Source organism: Arachis hypogaea, chromosome 18, assembly GCF_003086295.3.
Source record: "Arachis hypogaea cultivar Tifrunner chromosome 18, arahy.Tifrunner.gnm2.J5K5, whole genome shotgun sequence".
Classification (NCBI taxonomy): Eukaryota; Viridiplantae; Streptophyta; class Magnoliopsida; order Fabales; family Fabaceae; genus Arachis; species Arachis hypogaea.
The window spans coordinates 1,912,157-1,924,920 of record NC_092053.1 but is presented as its reverse complement, the minus strand read 5'-3'; the positions used below and the strand labels follow the sequence as shown (position 1 = coordinate 1,924,920).

At 37.7% G+C, this 12,764-nt stretch overlaps 2 protein-coding genes across 5 annotated transcripts; one reads left to right on the top strand and one right to left on the bottom strand.

Annotated features, from left to right (window-relative positions):
• Nucleotides 1-582: 582 nt before the first annotated feature.
• On the top strand, nt 583-6,449 carry LOC112771157 (beta-galactosidase 17). Of its 4 annotated transcripts, XM_072223846.1 has the most exons (20): nt 640-939; nt 1,016-1,117; nt 1,225-1,420; nt 1,500-1,588; nt 1,835-1,915; nt 2,026-2,120; nt 2,365-2,435; nt 2,581-2,671; nt 2,743-2,860; nt 2,944-3,039; nt 3,116-3,164; nt 3,273-3,460; nt 3,539-3,610; nt 3,752-3,901; nt 4,045-4,095; nt 4,179-4,332; nt 4,533-4,678; nt 4,761-4,826; nt 4,960-5,038; nt 5,671-6,449. In XM_072223846.1, exons 1-20 carry the CDS (start codon nt 742-744, stop codon nt 5,682-5,684), a joined length of 2,106 nt encoding a protein of 701 aa, XP_072079947.1. In that variant the 5' UTR covers nt 640-741; the 3' UTR covers nt 5,685-6,449. The 4 variants fall into 4 exon arrangements, with proteins under 4 accessions (XP_025671583.1, XP_072079947.1, XP_025671582.1 ...); XM_025815798.3 differs by lacking the exon at nt 5,671-6,449 and having other exon boundaries at nt 583-939; nt 1,218-1,420; nt 4,960-5,213; XM_025815797.3 differs by lacking the exon at nt 5,671-6,449 and having other exon boundaries at nt 4,179-4,323; nt 4,960-5,213.
• Nucleotides 6,450-6,796: 347 nt separating this feature from the next.
• Nucleotides 6,797-8,844, bottom strand: LOC112771158 (serine/threonine-protein kinase BLUS1-like). Its single transcript, XM_025815799.3, has one exon. The coding sequence runs from the start codon at nt 8,462-8,464 to the stop codon at nt 6,971-6,973; it is 1,494 nt and encodes a 497-aa protein (XP_025671584.1). The 5' UTR covers nt 8,465-8,844; the 3' UTR covers nt 6,797-6,970.
• Between the last annotated feature and the right edge of the window lie 3,920 nt (nt 8,845-12,764).

The following is a 12,764-nucleotide window of genomic DNA, read 5'->3' as shown; positions in this document are numbered from 1 at the left end:
GTGAAACTAGGGATGGCAACAGGGTAGGTAGGGGCGGATTTTTGCTCTACCCGACCTCGTCCCGCCCCGCCGAACAACAATCTGCGTAGAACCCACCTCGCTTCTACACACGGGTAGTAAAACGTTGAACCCTAACCCTTACCCGCCCTGCCCTTACCCGCTCCTATAATTATTAAAATCTAATAAATAAAATAAAATTTTAAAATTTATATAACCATTATCACATATATAACATAAATTAAAATAAAAATTTAAATATGATATAATATTATTAATAATTTATTAATTATTTTACATATATTATACATATTATATATATACCGGAACGGGTATTATCTAAACCCGACCCCTTCCCGTCCCTTCAAAAAACCGCCCCACTAAAAATCCACCCCTGGAACTGGTAATTATCTGCCCGAGATAGAGACAGAGTCTCACAGGTTCGGATGGTGTTGTCACTTGCCACCCCTATGTAAAACATACAATTATATATGATATATTTGTAATAAAATTATAAAATAATATATACGTCATAATGGCGTAAATGTGACTTATATTAAGTTATGAATTGGTTTAGCATTCCCCGTACATCCTAAGGGCTCTGCACTAGTTAGATAGTAAAAGAAGGGTTGGTAATGACAAATGAACGCAAAGCTCAAAATCAAAGTCAAAGTCAAAGTCAAATAGAAATTTAGCTAGCTAATAAAAAAAGTTTAACACTGTAAATAATAGTTGTTAAGAATAATGATAATCGGAGTGAAGAAGAAGAGAAACGTGAGCACTGCATCAGCTTCCTCAGCTTCGAAACTGTTGGCAATGGCGAAGAAACGAAGCTCTAAAGCTACGCTTTTACTCATCTTCATCTCCTTCACAGCTCTCTATGCTTTCCTTCCTGTCTTGGCTCCTCTTCCTTCTCTCTCCTCCTCCTCTCACCACAACAAAGTAACTTCCTTCACTCTTACAATCTCAATTTCCACTTCACACCAACTACCACCTATTCAACCTTGTTTTCATGCAGGTTAACAGAAACTTTGAGATTTCCCGCGATATGTTCTGGAAAGATTCTCAACCCTTTCAGATCATTGGCGGTGACTTGCACTATTTTAGAGTGCATCCACAGGTACATATGAATCTGAAAATTTGGTAATTAGGTTAGCTTAGGGGAACCCTAGCACTCTGGACTCAGTTCAAATCAAACGGTGATGTGTTTTGTGTTCTAGTTTCCAGTACTGGGAAGATAGACTCTTAAAAGCCAAGGCATTGGGATTGAACACAATTCAAACTTATGTTCCCTGGAATTTACATGAACCAAGCCCTGGACGCCATGTTTTTGAGGGTTTTGCTGACATTGAATCTTTCCTCAAACTCTGTAACAAGCTAGGTCTACTTGTCATGCTTAGACCTGGTCCATACATATGTGCAGGTTGCTGTAAAAACCTCCTTTCTCTTTTATACAATTCTTTTTAGATGGTGATTTACAGTTTCTGTTGATTTTGTTTCAGAGTGGGATTGGGGTGGTTTCCCTGCTTGGTTCTCTTCCATGAGCCCATCCCCCAAGCTAAGGTCATCAGATCCTACTTTTCTTCGTCTGGTATGCTTTCAACATGGATTGTGTTTAATAGACTTATAGACCCTTGATTATTCCACTTTTACTTTTGGGGAATACAACACTGAGCTGATAATCTCTATGAACAATCACTCCTACATTGTTTATCTATCATTTTGGTTTCATTAAAACATCTAGGTACTTGTGGGTTGTTGTCTTTTTCTGTATCTGTCTCTGTGCTTAAGTGTAGCTGTTATTGAAGTTTCAACTTACTATAGTTTCCTGTTCAAGGTTGAAAGATGGTGGGGTAACCTGCTTCCAAAATTGGTTCCTCTCCTATATGAAAATGGAGGTCCAATAATAATGGTTCAGGTATGAAGTTACCTTAACTGGAGATTTATGGAAATCTTCTATTTTGAACTTAAACTACTTACCTTATGAAAGAAAAATTAGATTGATTTCTGTGGCACTGTTTGGCACAGATTGAAAATGAGTATGGTTCATATGGAAATGACAAAGCATATCTCCAACACCTTGTCGTGCTGGCTAGAAGTCATCTCGGACCCGATATCATTTTGTATGAAGCTTTATGTTTTTGAACCATATCTTCTTTATTCTAAAATTAACGTATCCTTGTGTGGAGGGTGTTTTCGAAGATGGTGTTACAATGTTATTTTATTAAAACTGTTGAATTTTTCTAAATGTACATGCTCTATCTTTCAGGCAATTAAAGCTGAACGATGATATTGAATTACAACATCTATGTTTACCTGAGGAATATCTCGTTTGTTTATTATCTTTCTTATATTCACCTTGTCCAGATACACTACAGATGGGGGGGCTAGGGAAAATCTTGAGAAAGGAACTATTCGTGGGGATGCAGTCTATTCAGGTGAGAACCCAATACTATACATGCTGTTTTTGCACATATTTTTCTTTCCATCCTCCTCTGTCTCTCCCTCCCCTACCATAAACACATATCATTCACTTGAATATATTCTACTCACATTGGTTGTCCATATTATCTCCTCCTGTAGCTGTTGACTTCAGTACTGGTGATGATCCTTGGCCTATATTCGAGTTACAAAAGAAGTACAATGCCCCTGGAAAATCACCGCCATTGTCAGCGTATGTGTATTGTTATTGAATATTGTTTTTGTTCATGATATGGTAAATACAAAAAGCTCTTGTCATATCAGTGAATTTTACACTGGGTGGCTTACACATTGGGGGGAGAAAATTGCCAAGACTGATGCTGATTTTACAGCAGCTTCCCTTGAGAAAATTCTGCAAAAAAATGGTTTGGCAGTCTTATATGTATGTCTGAACTTCCAGCTTTGTACTATATTTGAGAATAGCATTTCAAGTGATCCATTTTGATCACGTTTTCTGATTTTCAGATGGCACATGGAGGTACAAACTTTGGGTTTTATAGTGGAGCAAATACTGGTTCTGCTGAGGCTGATTACCAGCCTGACCTAACTTCATATGATTATGTGAGCAATCTTTTGACCCATCTGTTGCACCTCACCTTACATTTGTTGCAGACTGAACTGATTAACTCTTTCCCAGGATGCGCCAATTAGAGAAGATGGAGATGTTGACAACTCAAAATATAATGGTTTGTGTTGTGTTCTCTTGTTTTGAAGCACAGTATTGCATTTATGCAATTTAAACTATGATGCCCAAGAAAGAATTGAAGTTGGTTCTTGTTTTGTAAATGTTTCAGCTATTCGGAAGGTTATAGCCCGATATAGCTCAGTGCCCCTTCCATCTGTTCCATCTAATATTCAAAAGACAGCATATGGACCAATTCACTTGCAGCGGAAAACTTCCTTATTTGATGAATTTAATTTTACCAGTTCCACCAATGTCTTTGAATCTGAACAACCAATGTCAATGGAGTCTGTGGGCCAGGTAAAAGTGATGGTTTTTCATAATTGTGCATTATTCCTAAATGATATATCATCCAAGCTTAATGTTCTTTGTGTACAGTTGTTTGGATTCTTGTTATATGTCACCCAGTACAAAGCGAATGGAGGCATAAAAACTTTGCTTATACCAAAGGTGCTATTTGAGTTCTTCTCATTATTGTTTCCTGGCAACTTTTTTTCCACATATTATCATCTTTTTTTTTACTTGCTAGAAACTCTACCGTATTTTGCACTGGAAGAACTTAACTTCTCTAATATTATAAATTATGTGCAGTTGCATGACAGAGCTCAAGTATTTATATCATGCCCTTCTGAAGTAACTGGTGCAAGGCCATCTTATGTTGGTGCCATAGAAAGATGGTCAAATAACAAACTCAACCTTCCTAATCTTAAATGCCATTCTAACATCAACTTATTGATTCTGGTATATACCTGCTTTTATATATAGAAAAAATAAAATAAAAATATACATTTGAAGTATTACATAGTTGCTTACTGATAAACTTCCATAGGATATCTATGATCCATGAGCTTTTCTGCATAAAGCATTCTTCCCCATTGTTGTAGGTGGAAAACATGGGTCGTGTAAATTATGGACCTTACATCTTTGATGGAAAGGTAAAGGCCATTATAATGATGATGATGTTGCTGCTCTGAGAATTCAATCATAGTTTTGCTGATATTTGTAAGAACTCTTACAGGGCATTCTTTCCTCTGTTTATCTGGACGGGGAAATATTACACAGGTGGAAAATGTTCCCTATTCCTTTGCACAATCTCAATGAAGTGCCAACCCACAATGGCATCATGCAGGTTGCATATTCTGCACGTGGAAAAAGATTGACGAGTAAGCATGGTATGTACTAAAAGTATGCAGCAAACAACAAATTTCATGCCTTTTTTTTTCCCTGTCACTTCTACCTGCAATGATGTCACTTGATTCATGTAACTTGTATCACCCAGTGAAACAGCTTCTTTATTTTATCTCGACTTGATGATGGGGTTATGAAATGATAATCTAAAATCCGTAATGAAGTTGCTCCATTTTGTTTGCAGAGAATACTTCAAGAGAGCCTGCATTCTATTCAGGTCATTTCTCAATTGACAAATCAAGCGAGGTCAAGGATACATACATATCATTCAACAACTGGGGCAAAGGCATTGCATTTGTTAATGACTTTAATATAGGAAGATATTGGCCGGTAAAATAGTCTCCTTTCCCTCTTCAGTGAATTACTATATATACGTAATTATAACTGTGTGACTGATTATTGTTCTTGATAGTTGAGAGGACCACAGTGCAACCTCTATGTTCCTGCTCCAGTTCTTAAGCAAGGAGATAATATTCTGGTACGACTTGGCACTGACTATTGTTTATCTCTAGCACACATTATATCCAATTATATGGGCTTCATTACTGTCAAACATCATTTAAATCAATAACTATATTATTATGATTATGACGACGACGACGATGATGCAGGTAATCCTGGAGTTGGAATCTCCAGACCCTGAACTTGTTGTACACAGTGTTGATGAGCCAGACTTCACATGCAGTTTTGGTAATATGAATCTCCATCAGCTTTAAGTTTTAATAATAGAAGATTACATGACAAAAATGAGCTGCTTTTGCTTAGTTCATAAAAACTATCTTTAACCGTATGTTAGAAATTAATGTCCAAATTGATGTGGCATAGTAATGATTTTATGCTATATGGTATAAATATGCTTTTGTTATGACGATATCTCTTAATAATTCTCTTTAACTTTATTATGTCACATACTCGTTAGATTCAAATTCGAAAGATAACAGAAAAGAGAAATAGAAGTTAGAAATAGAAAATGAGAGAAATAAATCGTCATTGGCCAAAGTCATTATTCTAGATCGATTCTATCTTGAGTTTTTGACTTGACTTTCAAAAATTAAATCATTCTGATCATCTAAATTTTGTTACACTAGTGTATCTCTTTCTTGAGCAATTAGAAAATAATTTAAAATAAGAATATTAAGCTAGCATTTCTTCTATTTCTTTTGATTTTTTTTTCCAACAACAGACTTTGAAAAATGTTTCTAAAAAAAGAGGTTTGTTCATTCCACGATCCGAAAATAACGTTGTACAGAACAGAATTTAGTTACGTGGCCGAAAACATCGGTGATAACAATAGATTCTTAACAAAATCTTTGCTGTAACAGTAACACTTTGTTGATTCCTGCAAATAAGGAACAGAAAATAAAGGGAAACCCAGCAAAAAATTTTAATTGCATCTCCTCCGGAATCTCCCCTATTTTTTCTTGAGAAATGAGCAAAAAGATCAGCACAACCTCACAGGCTTGCGCTGCTTGTAAGCACCAACGTAGGAAGTGTGGTCCTAACTGCATTCTCGCACCATATTTTCCTCACGATCGCCAAAAACAATTCCTTAACGCTCATAAATTGTTTGGAGTTGGAAGAATGACTGATCTCATCAAACCACTCGGTCCTACCGAGAGAAACATTGCCATGGAAACCATCATCTACGAATCTGAGATGCGAGCCTATGATCCTGTTAACGGTTGTTGTACAGTGATTCAACAGCTTCAATCTGAGATTGAGTACCGTCAAGCTGAGCTTCAACTTGTTCTTCATCGTCTCGCCCTCTTCAAAGCTCAAGCGCAGCAGCAATCTTCGAGTTGCAACCAAGCTAATAACGTTGAAGGAATTCCATTTCAACCGGATCAATATTATGAAGCTACTAACATGGATAGCAATAGCTCCATTACGCATGAAGTGGATCTTAATGCATGGATGATGCAAAACTTGCAATCACCTGCGTTGTTATCACCTTTGGCATTAACCAATGAGAATGAAAATGGCAATGTTGGAGTTGATGATAATAATGGCTATGTTTATGATCAGAAGCATATGCTTGACCTTGGTTTTAAAGAAACCAAATCAAATCATCAAACACCAGTGGAGGGCATGCATTATTCAGGTTTGTAAGCATCATACTGTTGATTATATATTATACTCTGTTCTTTCATTGATGTTAATATGATACAATATTATTCTCAAATATGCAGGGATGAAGCAAATTTAAAATTTTCAAGATCAGGAACAGAATCACAGAATATTAGGCTAGCAAAGTTTTACAACTTAACATAGATTGTAGAGAAGATGGCATAAGATCAATTTTGTAATCATCACTAGCTAGGTATTGCCTTTGATTATTAATTTCAAAGTTCAAACATTACACCAACTTCTTGTTTATTATGTCTTTTGATAAATTTTTGCAGCAATATAGCACTATCATTATTACCTATTTTTTTACCAATACAAATATAAAATAAAAGTATATTGTTGGATTATTAGACTAAAGAAATTGGATTCATGACTAAAAGTGCTGGCAAAAACAATAAATTTTGTTAGCTCTTGAGCTTCTCTCCAACACAAGAATGGCAACACAAATGAAATATGAAATATATATAAGAAACTTTAGGTTGAATCAATAAAATTTCAAGAAAGGTGAAGCTTGAAGGTGTCTAGTTGTGACTCCAACTGCTGCTGATCATGATCAAGATCTTGATGATGATTACGATCTGCACGTAAGATGTTGATCAAGGCCTTGACTTGTCCAAGCTCTTGTTCCAAGCTCCCTTTGAGAACATTGAGTGTCGCTAACATGGCATCACGGTTGTTCACATTCATGGCTACTCCTTCAATACCCTTTAACCTTTCATTATTATTCTCATTCTCACCTTCTTCACCTTTAACTTCTCTTGTTGCCTTGGCCTCATCATCTTCATCATTTGGGAACACAGGTTCAAGTTCCAATCCATCTTCATTGAAATTCCACCCACTTATCCTTCTTTGCTTCATCAACTTCCCATGCTTCACTTGATCATCATCATCATCATCATCATCATTATTATTGTTCATAGAAGAAGCCTTGCTGATTTCCTTGTACCTCTTCTCAACACTTGGCAACCCATGCAGCACGTTCTTCACCAAAAACTCGGATCCCTTACAGTTTCTAAAGAACGGATGCTTCAGAAGCTTCTCCGCCGTAGGCCTCTTAGCCGGATCCTGATCCAGGCAAGAAGCCACCATGTCCTTGAAGTTCTTGGAGAATTTCTTACCATGGGAGCTGGAACCGCCGCCAAACTTGTCCAGATCGGAGAACCGAAAGCGTTTGGTGATCTTGAGAATCATGGACTTAGAAGGAGGAAGGTGAGAGAGTGGAGGCCTTCCATGGGCCAACTCCAACGCCGTGATCCCAAACGACCATATATCAGCCTTGAAACTGTAACCGACGTGGGAGTGGATCACTTCCGGCGCCATCCAATACGGTGTTCCGGCGACATCTTTGAGCATGAGAGAAGAACACGAACAACAACCAGGAACACTTGAAGAAGAAGAAGAGGAAGAAGAGGAGCTCATGATTGACTCGTAGATGGAAGCGGAGACGCCGAAATCGGCGAGCTTGACGGATCCGTTGGAATCGACGAGAATGTTACCGGCTTTGATGTCTCTGTGGAGATGTCCCTGGCTATGGAGATAGGACAAAGCGTTGAGAGTCTCTCTGAGGATGAATGCGATGCATGGCTCTGAGAATCCGTCCGGGAAGGAATGAGAGATGATGGATTGGAAGGATCCGCCGGCCATGAAGGGCATGACCACCCAGAGACGGTGGTCGACGGTGAAGCAGCAGTGTGCGTTGAGGATGTTGGGGTGGGAGAGGAGGGAGAGAGTCTTGACTTCGCGGCGGACGTCGTCGAAGTCGGGACGGGAGCCGTCGAGGTCGATGGATTTGATGGCGACGAGGGAGGAGTTGATGGGGATGCAGATAGCCTTGTAGACGACGGCGCTGACGCCGGAACCGATCTCGTCGAGGAGCTTGTATGAGGTGGAGTCGAGTGGGTATTGAAGCCTTCTTGGTGATTCTAATTCCGATGATGAGTCCTTTGTCGCCATGATTTGAGTAGCTGAGTGAATTGGAAGAAGATGCATAGTTGGTGTGCATGGCCATGGATAATCAACAAGGTATTAATAAGTGCCACCAAAGTGGCGGGTGGGTTACGTTATGGCGGTTTTCTTGTGAGGTTTTGGAGGAAAAGCAAAAATAAAGTAGCGGTGATTTCTCTCTGTGGATGTCAAACTATGCATGTGAATCAATCACAAAGTTTTAATAAGTTTTTCTATTTATTCACATCATCTTCGTCTTTAATTGAAAAAGATAATAATTGTAGCGGAGGCACGCAGAACCATTTGTTTCTCATCCATCTGGGCAGACAAGAGAATATCTTTCTAGCCTCCAAGTTTGCAACTATATATTACTGACTAAGGCAAACTATAAACTTGATCTTGCCTCAAATGTCAAAAATTTCTTTCTCATCAACCCAGCTTTTTCTTGCAGAATCTTCCAATCCAGTCTTCCACTTGCGGCACAAATATTGGAAAGCAGCATGAAGATCCCAGTTATTTTTTACTTTATAGGGTCAGAATGTATCGTATAGGATTGGATAATTTAATTTGAATGAAAAGTTAGGGCAATTCACCTAAATAAAATAAAAGAATCAAATATTTATTTAAATGTAACCATTGAAAATTGATTACTTACTTGTTTTAAACTTTAAACTGTGGTACTTTTTACGGTTTATGAAAAATATAAACAACACATAAACAGTGGTATTCTTTCTACAGTTTATGAATAGTAAGCATGCATACATAATACGTTTTATCCTTTCCATAGTTTATAAGAAGTAAAAACTCTATATATATTCAATGAAATCAATTATGTAGAAGAGTATTATTTTTATAATGGCAAGTAAGGAAGAGAGTACGTAGTTTCTTTGTGCTAGTGCATTGCTCTAGAAAAATTCATAGAAGCAAGAGATACAGTGTGAAATTTACTGACAGAGAATCCTTGAGTGTATTTATCAGTTTATCGAATACATTGCCAGATCTAAAGAACAGTATATTACAAGGTATTTGGGAACAAGTGGGTGAATTGTCCGAAAAGTTATGTCATCATGCATATTTTATGTTGCATTTACATATGCTTTATTTTATTTTTATTTTATATATGCTGTTTGTTGAGTTAAACCCCAAAGTGGTCCCTGAGATTCACAAAATGCACCGATTTAGTCTCTGACTTCCCAATTGCACTAATTACGTCTTCTAGATTGCAAAAAATGCATCAAGTTGGTCGCTCTCGAATTTTCCGTTCATATGTCTTGCCGGCAGGAGTGACGTGGCAAATCATTGCCACGCTGAAGTGTCTAACGGTTGAATGATGTGGCAAATGAAAGTCTATGACCCAATTTGGTCCCTGATCCCTTTTTAAACCCTAACTCAGAAGTAGCGCACCACTTCTTCTTTTTCCCTGCTCATTCTCGTAGCCGTTACTCTGCTGGTTGGATGATGGTTGGACGTGCAGATGAAGGAGAGGGAAGTTCTATGCGATCAACGACAAGGAGGCCAAGTTAGAGCAGAGCCTCGCGAGTACCAGAGCGGTGTGGGTGTGGGAAACGTCCTGTGCTCTGATGGTCTGAAACGGAAACTCACCCAAATAAGCCCTTCTTTGGATGCCCGAATTACAACGTGAGTGTTTTCTGAAGATTTGTTGTTGACTATTTTGATGGTAACTGTTAAATTTCGTGTTCACAGAGTAGTGGAAGAAGATAGTGTGGGTTCTTTCGATGGGCAGACATTTTAAAAGATGATAAAGGAAATTTGGAAGACACTGCGGCATACAACAATGAAAAAGTGAGCGTCAGTCTTGCTTTGAGGATTGGCAATTCGGAGGTTGAGTTAAGGACCCAGAAATATATAATACAAATGTTAGAATTGCTGTTTTTTTCCTGTTAGTTGTTGTTTTAGTTGTGATGGTAAAAATGTAAGAACTGTGTTTGAAAGCATATGTTAATGAATGTATGGAAACTCTTTAGTTTATTAGTGTGTTATGTGTAGATAGATTTTACAAAAATGGAATCCAAACTGAATGAACAGAAGAGGTAAATTGATAACGGTAGTTGTTGATTATAAACAAGACATTGTCAATGTAACACACTATCAATTGACCATATAAGGATAAACAAAATGAAACAGCCACCAATTCTAAAATAAGAAGGCCTTTAAGTTTAAACTCTGTTAAAGTATTTACTACCAGAAAAATAAAATAAACCATACAGTCTGGCTATGAGCTATTCTTGTAGGGAAATAACAAAAAACCAAAAAAAACAACCAATGCCCAAATTTCATATATATTCCGAAATCAGCAGCTAGAACATCCAATATCAAGTGTTTTTCTTCCTTGGTGCCTTGAACTGTGGTGTTGGAACGAACTTCATGAAATTTGCTAACCTGAAAGATGTGGCTGCACTTGCTCCTTGCATGGAATCAACAGAAGTAGTTACTGATTGTGGTGAGTTCTTCCGTTTGGTTGGTAATTTATGTGGCCTTTTCGTTGTTGTTGGTAGTGCCTGAGTTAAGTGTGAGAATTAGTATGAGTTAGTGTGAAAATGGGAGTTATGACTAGGAAGTAAACAACAAATGTTTTGGGACATTTTATACCTCATCTTGTGTTTCATCATAGTTTGGTTGGGATAATTCAACTTCTTCAGCTTGCAGTGCAGCCACTGGTGGTGAAAGAGTGTTTGTAACACCTGCACCAGAAGGAATGTCAGCTGCTTGTGGTCCCGGAGTGGCAGTGTTGCTTGCTTCAGCTGCAGGTGTACTCCCAGTAGGAGTAGCTTTGGCCTTGGAAGCTGCCACAGTAGCTGCTGCAGCTGATACTGTGGCAGCAGCAAGCTCATCAGCTCTCTTCTGTTTACATCCCCTCTTGGTGTGGCCCTTTACACCACAATATGTGCATGTGAATGGTTTCAGCTGTCTCTTTAGAGTAATAGTCTGCTTAGCTTTCTTATTTACACTAGTACCTTCAACAGCGTCTTTTCTTCTTTTGGTTGTGAGTTTTTCTGGTTTTCGTTTGACATTAGGAGCCTGGGACTGATTGTAGACTAATTTTTCCTACATGGATTGGCCCGGGAGAGGATACCTTAATGGTTTTCATAACATAGCATCCATGATTTTTCATCAATCTACACTAAATTCCCAAGTAAAATCCATAATGATGGATACCTTACTACTATGGAAAACAGAACAAGACTATCGAATATACTGCATGCCTACCTCTGCCACAGGAGATTTTACGCAGAATCTTTGCTCCTTCCTTCACCGATCTTGAGCCAACGATGACCAGGTTCCTCTCAACTCCAAATTACTTCAGTCCGAAAAGCCTCGGCAGGGCTCTCGAATGCCAGGGTTTGATGCTTTCAGTTCGCAGAAGATGAAGAAGACGAAGTGATCTCTTTGAGTAGGGGGGAGTTTGAACGTTTTGTTAATACTTCCTAGTTGAAACGGCGTTGTCTAGTTATGGGTTCAGCACCAAAATCCAATACGACGGCGTTTTTCATCCTCTAGCGTGGCAATCATTTGCCACGTCACTCTCGCCGGTAAGACATATGAACGGAAAATTCGAGAGGGACCAACTTGATGCATTTTTTGCAATCTGAATGACGTAATTAGTGCAATTGAAAAGTCAGGGACTAAATCGGTGTATTTTGTGAATCTTAAGGACCACTTTAGAATTTAACTCGTTGTTTATTCTAGTAATAAAATTAAGCGTCTTTTAAAAACACATTAGGAATAAATAATATTTTTTGTGAAGAGAAAATAGTATGGTAGATCAGGCTACACAGTTCGATCGAAACTAATTTCTATACTACTTGAAACAAGTACTATGTGTATTTTTTGGCTTTTTTATTGAAATAAATAAATAAAAAAAGATTATTTTTCTAAATACGCACGGCTACAAATAATTTCCAAAATACGCAGCTTCATCTCAGGCTCATCATCCATGAAATAAATATACACTCCAACTCAGTTTTGGTACCCATAAAATGAGCCAGGTTTTCAATTTCTGGATAGCTCCCACAAAATAGGTATTTCCTGGGCCAGCTTTAGTGTCGAACATTTTATCCCATCAATTAGTAATGACAATAATAATAATTGAGCTTTTTCTTAATCTTATCTTAACATATATAATTAGTTTATAATATAAAAAATAATAATATTTTTAAGTTTGAAACTCAGCTGTGACATGGTCCCAACCTCAGCGGGTGGTGAGGAAACATGGTAGTCTATGCTCTATCCTTTTCTTAGTATAAAATTAAATATTATTGGAATAACAATTTCAAAAATAAAAAATAAAAGACTTTTAAAAGAAACAGATTTTAGATTTTTTTGT

What these genes read in the sequence shown, in the direction of transcription:
- LOC112771157 (XM_025815796.3), top strand. Translation starts at nt 742, where the DNA reads ATGATAATCGGAGTGAAGAAGAAGAGAAACGTGAGCACTGCATCAGCT. An exon ending in ACCTAACTTCATATGATTAT is followed by an intron (nt 3,040 to 3,115) that starts GTGAGCAATCTT and finishes ACTCTTTCCCAG; the next exon opens with GATGCGCCAATTAGAGAAGA. An exon ending in AAGATTGACGAGTAAGCATG is followed by an intron (nt 4,333 to 4,532) that starts GTATGTACTAAA and finishes TTTTGTTTGCAG; the next exon opens with AGAATACTTCAAGAGAGCCT.
- LOC112771158 (XM_025815799.3), bottom strand. Translation starts at nt 8,464, where the DNA reads ATGCATCTTCTTCCAATTCACTCAGCTACTCAAATCATGGCGACAAAG.